The 8022-nt window shown below is 31.9% G+C and overlaps 1 protein-coding gene across 1 annotated transcript; it reads left to right on the forward strand.

The window, feature by feature from the left end:
• The first annotated feature begins 362 nt into the window (after positions 1-362).
• Positions 363-2127, forward strand: LOC123695104. Its single transcript, XM_045640824.1, has 3 exons — positions 363-401; positions 792-1029; positions 1308-2127. Exons 1-3 carry the CDS (start codon positions 372-374, stop codon positions 1958-1960), a joined length of 921 nt encoding a protein of 306 aa, XP_045496780.1. The 5' UTR covers positions 363-371; the 3' UTR covers positions 1961-2127.
• Positions 2128-8022: the final 5895 nt, after the last annotated feature.

Below are 8022 nucleotides of genomic sequence, written 5' to 3' on the forward strand. Positions count from 1 at the left end.
AATCCGTAGCTATTTGATATTTTGGTTTTATGGCATTCAAGTGTTTTATTAAAGAATACATAAAATATATACATTCTTAAAGAATATAAAAAATTCCATCGTGAGGCGGGATTCGAATGAACCGCACTGAACCGACTTAGATGAAATTTGGTACAAAAATAGGGAACTATGCAGGTTTATGTATGAGATGCAGAGAGCTAGTGATAATATTATATTAGCGTCTAATGTCTTGTTATTTATTTATTTAATTTTTAAAACTCGCTTAAAATCAACAAAGAAAATACAATACAGTCTGTACTATGCTTAACATATTCAGTGACCCGTCACGGTCCGTTTTGTGTGAACTTAACGTTGCTCGTTCAGTCCAACACATGATGGCATCTCAACTCGGATTGCTTAGCGTAAGTAAACAATTTTCTGTTTTGTATTTTCTAGTGTTTGATTTTTTGCGAGCATACATTTAGAAATTAAAGATTTCAACAGATTTTAATAAATTTTCAGTCTCTCGCGTGACCACGGAACGACGGGATAATAATATACCTAATGAGGAAGTCGCGTTTGAAATGTGTTAATGACTTTAATTTGTACTTTTTCCCTATATAGTAATTACCTATAACATATATTTTTTTTCAAATTGTTCTACCCTGTTTGTTCCCTTTACGCGATAGTGGCAATTTTTTTCAATTTCTAGCCAAGTTTTAGATCACTCGTATTTATGAATTGATAATTGATATCATATCGGTGTTGTATCAATTATGTATAAAATTTTAATATAACAATTTCTATTTCAGATGCTTTTCCTAACAGTCACTTGCGAGTTCATCTCCGACAGTGGCTGGACTCCCATATCAAGAGAAAAGGCGGTTAATCCGGGAAATTTCATTAAAACACAAGTTTACGGGAATTCCCAAACAGACTGGAATAGTGACGCGGACTCAACATTTACTGGAGAGATTCATATCAAATTACCTGATAGCCGTGAAATGTATGAAGGCTTTTATCCTAGAAATCTGGATGTACATAGAAAAGGTAACCCTATAATTTAATAGAAGAAATCAAATACATAGTCCTTAATTAACTTAATCTTTTTATAATTACGTTTTTTGTAATTATAAAATCAACCACATCGCGTCAATTTTAATAAAATTGTTATGATGGATGGATTGGATACAATACTCTGGACTGTTAAAGTATGCACTACATCAAGATCATCTACAGGATATTAATTAATTTCTAAAGTTAGAAATAAAACACAATTTCACATAAAATTATTTTTATTTACTAACATTTCTGTCATGACATTACAGATGTACTGCCTCCTACAAACTCCGATGAAAGAGAAGACAATTCTTTTGAACATCGAATAACCACAGAAATACCTTTGAAATTAAACATTGAAAGAACTGAAACACTCAGAAGAAAAGCAAAGAAAATGAATGATAAAAATTATTCCGCTAAAGAAAATCTTATAGAAGACATAGACGCGAACGAAGACACATTTAAAATGGACAGGAAAGCAATTAATGATAAGTATGCAGTCACAGAACACGTGGACGATGACGTCATAGCAGAAAGTAGCATTGGCGAGGACTTTCCTCCACTTAAAGAAGTACCAAGACACAACCCAACAGATGACTTCATTAAGATTCTTGCTAACTATAACATACGAAGTAGTGATAGGCTTCCAAATTACGCTCTCTCAAGGCAGAACAGTCGTCATTCCAATAAATTTATTTACATGCCGTTAAGAATAGCAGAAGGGTTTAATAGCCCCAATCACTTGTTAGTGGACCCTTTGCTAGCAGTATTTTTGTCGAACTATGGTTATTATCTACCAGGCCTGTACGGTATTACGGGGAACTACCGGAATCTGTACGGGTATGTCGCTGCCAACAACATCCATAACAACCAGCCCTTTGGTTCTTACAAAATTTATTCTGATACAGATTCTTCTCATTAATGTATGCGGCAAAGTATTTTAAGCTAACTAATTTTGTTTTGTAATTTTTACATAGGTATAGTGATAAGGCCGTTGTGTTAATTAGGTAAGTATATCAATAATTTAGAATATTGTTCTATTTCTTAAACTTTAGTTTAAATATACTGTAAAATAAAGTGTAAAATAAATAATTTATATAATTTTAAACTCGATTCCTATAGAATATCAGTTATAGATACCTCTAATCAATCTTATAGTCGTAAGAACAAAAATTTCATTACAAAAGATTGGTGCAAATTTAAAGTTTAAATCTGGCAAGCGTTTCGAGTTCATTCTAGTATTTTAGCCCGGATGAAATTATGTGCTAGTTAGGTCCTGGACGCATTCCAGTGTTCCCACGACTTGGCTACGTGCATTCTTTTCTTTGATTTGCTATCTTTAAAAGTGTTTTATGTTCCTTAAAAAGTACCTACTATTTTTATATCTAGACTCTTGAGGTATTTGGTATAGCAGAATACTAGACAACTTCGATTCTACAATCTACATGCTGTATCTATTGTCTTAGTTGTTGTTCTGGGTGCTGGAGCCAGGAGATTCATTGGACTGATTTAAAAATAATAATTCATTTTTTTATTATAACTTCATTGGTCCACTTGTTAGTAACAATATTCTTATAACTATGTTAGTAATAAGAATATTGATTATTATCCTTACTAATATTATAAATGCGAAAGTAACTCTGTCTGTCTGTCTGTTACTCAATCACGCCTAAACTACTGAACCAATTTGCATGAAATTTGGTATAGAGATATGTATTTTGATACCCGAGAAAGGACATAGGCTACCTTTTATTGTGAAACATGTACCACGGGCGAAGCCGGGGCGGACCACTAGTGATGTATATGTATGATTTGTTTGTACTTCTGCGTTTTATGTTTGACGTTTGTACAGCCAAATTTTGGTGCAGCTATACTATCTGTTATTGTATCGCTCTATCATTGGTCAACTGAACCTGCAAATTATAGACGTATTATAAAACGTAATATCATTTAGTATGGCGGCTTGTTGTTGCAGATGATGACTGAAAAAGAAGCCATGTAAAATATATTATGTCAACTCAATACGATATACATTGACTAATATTAATTATGACAAAATATTAGTTACTTATATTATATTTTTTGGTAGTTTATAATACTGAATTCGCCGCGGCTTCGTTCGCGTGGTGTAAAATGTAACAAATTGTATAGGTAAATAATATTCAAAACCTTGCTCTAGAATCACTCTATCTGTTAAAAAATCGATTCGAACATGATTCGAACCTCTTTGCGTAGTTTTAAAGATTTAAGCATACATAGGGACGGAGAGACAGCGACACTTGTTTTATATCATGTCGTTATTTAGTAAATCAGGACGGGAATACCAATTTTCATTAAAAAACTGTCTAGTTGATTCCCTGATTCTATTAACGATCAGCTAAAGGTACAATAGAGAGGGGATAGCTATGCACTAGACCGAAAAATGCAGTTACTCGCCAATATTTCTTTTTGCCATTCCGTTTAACTTACCGTGGTATTTTTGCGATTCGTTCGGCCATTTTGGAATCTATTATAGACGAATAGAATGTATGAAAATGGAGATTTTATATTTTAATCTCAATATTTGCTATGAACTTATCGAGTTATTATTGAAGTATCCTTATTCATAATATGTTTATCAAATTAAATTGCTGTTTTTGTAAAAAAATAAGTTTTATTAATTTTAATTTTCAACACAAATTTTTCTTGAATTTCGGATAAAAACTCTAACAACATCACGCTACAAACAAAATATAGGTAAATATAAAAGTCAATAAAAAAAAAACTTTAATGCGTAGGTATTATAAAAGAACATAGATTGCTATCTTTTACTACCCTATCCATATTGCAATATTAAAAAAAAAATCTCTTAAGCCTATTTTTAATATAACATTGGAATGATCCTCATTTCCCGTCATCAACGTAAGAGCGGAAGCCGAGGGATGATACTCCATCTCGAGTTATATAAAAACCCTCATAAAATTCAAATTTGACGCTAATACTTATTTTTAGACGTTCCCGATGATTTATTGGATTCGAATAAGTTGAGAGACGATCTTTTCATGCTGTAAATCAGTAAGTGTAAAGGTACATTAAAATAATGAAATAGAAAAAAAAGCACTATTGTAACTAACTAAGTATTATAAATTTAATTTGTTGGCATTTTGATTTTATATTCTAAAACTAAAAATAATGTAGCTTCATTTAAGTAAACTATTTTAAAAAAGCGCGCTCTATCGAATTCCTGTTCACAATTTGACACTTTCACTTATTTAGAATTACTTAGTTTCGATTTTCCAATGGTTTCCTGTAATGTGTGTATTAGGTATTATTATTCGCCTCAAGTAAGTATAATATATAATTATTATAAAATAATGTGTTTATATTAAGCATCTCTAATTAATCGAATTATTTGTATTACCAGCATAGATTTATTGGCCTCTAATTTAAACTAATTTGTGAATCCAAATACATTATTGTAGATATGTGAATGTACTGGTTGGTAGCTCTATTTTACCGTTAAATATAATAAATAATTAGTATTATTACGATCACAGTAAGCCTAAAATGAAAGTGATTCCCGTCAAGTGTTCCCAGGCAGTCGCAGCGGGCCGCTTCCGAGCAGGAAATGAATCGAATTTCCGCCACTGCACGCCTCCACGCTTCGTGTTCGCTGAACGAATGTCACGTCCATTTGTGATACAAGAGTACATCCAATAGTTTCCAATCGGTTGTGACGTTTTGAAGTTCTTGAAATGTATTTATGACTAACTGCTTGCAATTTACTGAAAAAAAAATATCTAAACATGCACCATTGCATAAATTAGCCTTTAACTAAGATCAATAAGGTAAAAATAACTTTCTAGTTTATTTCTTTACTTCTAACATTTTGTGCGAAACTTGAATAACACCTCTATAAACTGCTCTAGAAGACTTTATAATGTATTTTTATTTCATCACAAAATCTGGTTCCTACGACGAAAACAAATATATATTAAATCCAAAGGTCTCCTAATTATCCGCATTCATAAAATCCAATTAAAAACGTAAATTGGAACAAGGTTCAAGCACAAACGTAGGAGCAAATGTAAGAGGATTAAAAAATGATAAAAAGCCTAAAACGGCATTAGCCGGTCTGTTGAAGCCGGGACACCTCTATTTCATATAATAACGTCTTCGCAAATGATAGCGTTCTTGATTTAATTTAAATTATGATGTTTCACATCTTTGTTGCTATTAATTCAAAAATATTTTTAACGCTAGTAAGTTTAAGTGTAATACATATTGATTGTAATTTAGATACCAAATAAATAAATATTATGCGATAGTATTGTTTACCTTACATGATAGGGCTCGGCTAGGAAAACCCATTTATCATTAAAAATATTCAAAAGCGCAATTAAGAAATTAGGAGCGTAAAATTGGGAGTACGATGTAACTTAACATTATAGAACATTAGTACAATGTGATTTGGTAGCATTACATTCATAATTAGGGTGCTAATAGACAGATCGTGTTCCACTTTAGCTAATGAGCGAGGGATTTTTTATAATTCAATTGGTTTTGCTTCGTTTCGGGTGCGACTGGTAATATCACTTTAATCAGGGGAATGGAATGCGATTTTCTTATTGTTTCAGACGACACTTATGTAGGATTGCATCTTCTAGTTTTTATATGTAATGGAGCAAAGAAAAATACGGATTTTTAACCGACTTCAAAAAAAAGGAGGAGGTTATCAATTCGGCCGGTATATTTTTTTTTTTTTTATGTATGTACACCGATCACTCCGAGGTTTCTGAACCGATTTACGTGATTCTTTTTTTGTTCGATGCGGGATGGTGTCAAATTGGTCCCATAAAAATTTTATTCGGATAGGCCCAGTAGTTTTTATTTTATGAGCATTTTTGTCTGTAGGTATTTGTAAATTTTGCAAGTGCAAGTTTGAAGTCGGTTGTTTTTAACGTAGTTATCACTTGTTCGTTTGTAAGCTAATGTAATTTACTATCTGTGACCCGCAGTTTTACCCGCATTTCTTCGCAGAAGCGAAGATCAATAGGGATTGGTCTTAGCGTGATCAAATATGCCTATAGCTATATATTTATCACTGAACGATTTTTTTCAAATCGGACACATAGTTCTAGAGATTAGCGCGTTCAACCAACCAAACTCTCTCAGCTTTATAATATTAGTATAGATTGCTTAGCTTTTTTAATGATTTTTTTTTTATTTTTTTTATTACAGAGCAAGCAAAGGAGCAGGTGGGCCACCTGATGTTAAGTGGTCACCACCGCCCATAAACACTTGTAACACTAGAAGTTATTGTGATTATTAATATTCACCTACATAAATTATTTTAGGTTAATTTATTTTCCTAAACTGTGACAGCTACAAAAATCAAAAGCAATAGGAATATGGGAATATCTTTATACTGAAGTTTGACTAAAATCAATACAAAATAACTTCTAGTTATAATAAAGTTATACAGTATGAACTACCACCACGTTAGTTGATGTCGTCTGGTGACAATACATCACAATTGGCTCAGATTAACGGCCCTGCTCCATTAGCAAATCGTAAATTTAAATTAAAATTGTACTGTGTGATTGGTTTTTATTGTCGATATCGAAACTTAATGATTATGTACCTTATTATAGGCTGTTACTATGAGTAGGCAGTAATAGTCAGATATTATGATAAAGGGGTCATTTCTCGTACCTATTAAATAAATTATTGTACTTTATCGAATTTATCTCTATCGAAGTTACTTAGAAAAAAAATTCACCAACAGAGAGCTGATTCCTGAATTTATTTTGTATTTTTCCGCTTAAAAAATTGTACATTTAATGTAAGCATCTGGCAGTTAAATGCAAATAGAAGATATACGCCAAATTATTATTAAGACGTATGAGTTATTTAAACAGAAGGCGCTAGCTTTTAACCTGTACTTTTAACCTAGGACATCTTACGACCTATATAGTAAGCAATTGAAAATAAATTAGTATTCCTGTCACATATAAATGTCTAGTTTATTTCAATTGTCTATAATTTGTCGTCATTGTGAGCCAATCAGAACACAGATAAATGACGCGTAAAAGCTTCATTCATTCATGAATTGTGAACATTATTACATATAAGGTACCTATTTATAAGATACATACGGATAGTAATATAAAATTAATTATCTACTCTCTGAAAATCGCGATGTTTATGTATTTTATCGAATTGAACAAAATAGCCCCGATATTTTTAATTTTGTCAATTCGGACAGAGGTCGATATGGACATCTGTGACAGCAATTACAAACAAAAAAAGAAAAGAATGCTTTAATTATATTGAAATTGGCATTTTGTTAGAAAAATCTTGTTAAGATTGCTGCCTGTCGTATTTAGGCTGGTTGCAGAGCTTGACCGACCGTCAGTGCGTACCGTCGGTCCTGACAATACGCATCAACAATTGTATGACTATGACACTAATGCGCATGACAATACGCGTGCGTATGGTCGGTCTAGCTATGAACGGGTTTATGAATTTCCATACATATGACAAGCGCGACTGACGTACGCACTGATGGTCGGTCAAGCTCTGAAACCAGCCTTAAAGCAAAGACAGTCGAATTTAAATGTTTTGTTTGTATGAAATTACATATCTGATATTATGTACTAAATGTTATACTTACATATTGAAAAATTAGATAAGTCTATCTGAAATTATCAAACAATATTATATAGAGCGCTGCGTAGAGCAGTTTTTCTTATTGGACGATATAATGTCATTGTGATTATTTTAATGATTCATTATTTTCATGATTCATTATTTTCATTTATTTATGTTTTACAAAAAGAATCAAGTAAATTTTAATACAAAATAATGGTATAGAATATCGATGTAATACAGTGAGGCAAAACGGGTTGTTACAAGCATATTTAAATAATTACTACTAAGAATTCTTGTATGGTCCTTATTATAAAAGGAATTCCAAAAACCATTTAGCGTTCCAAGTAATTT

The sequence above is a fragment of the Colias croceus genome, chromosome 10, assembly GCF_905220415.1.
Source record: "Colias croceus chromosome 10, ilColCroc2.1".
Lineage (NCBI taxonomy): Eukaryota > Metazoa > Arthropoda > Insecta > Lepidoptera > Pieridae > Colias > Colias croceus.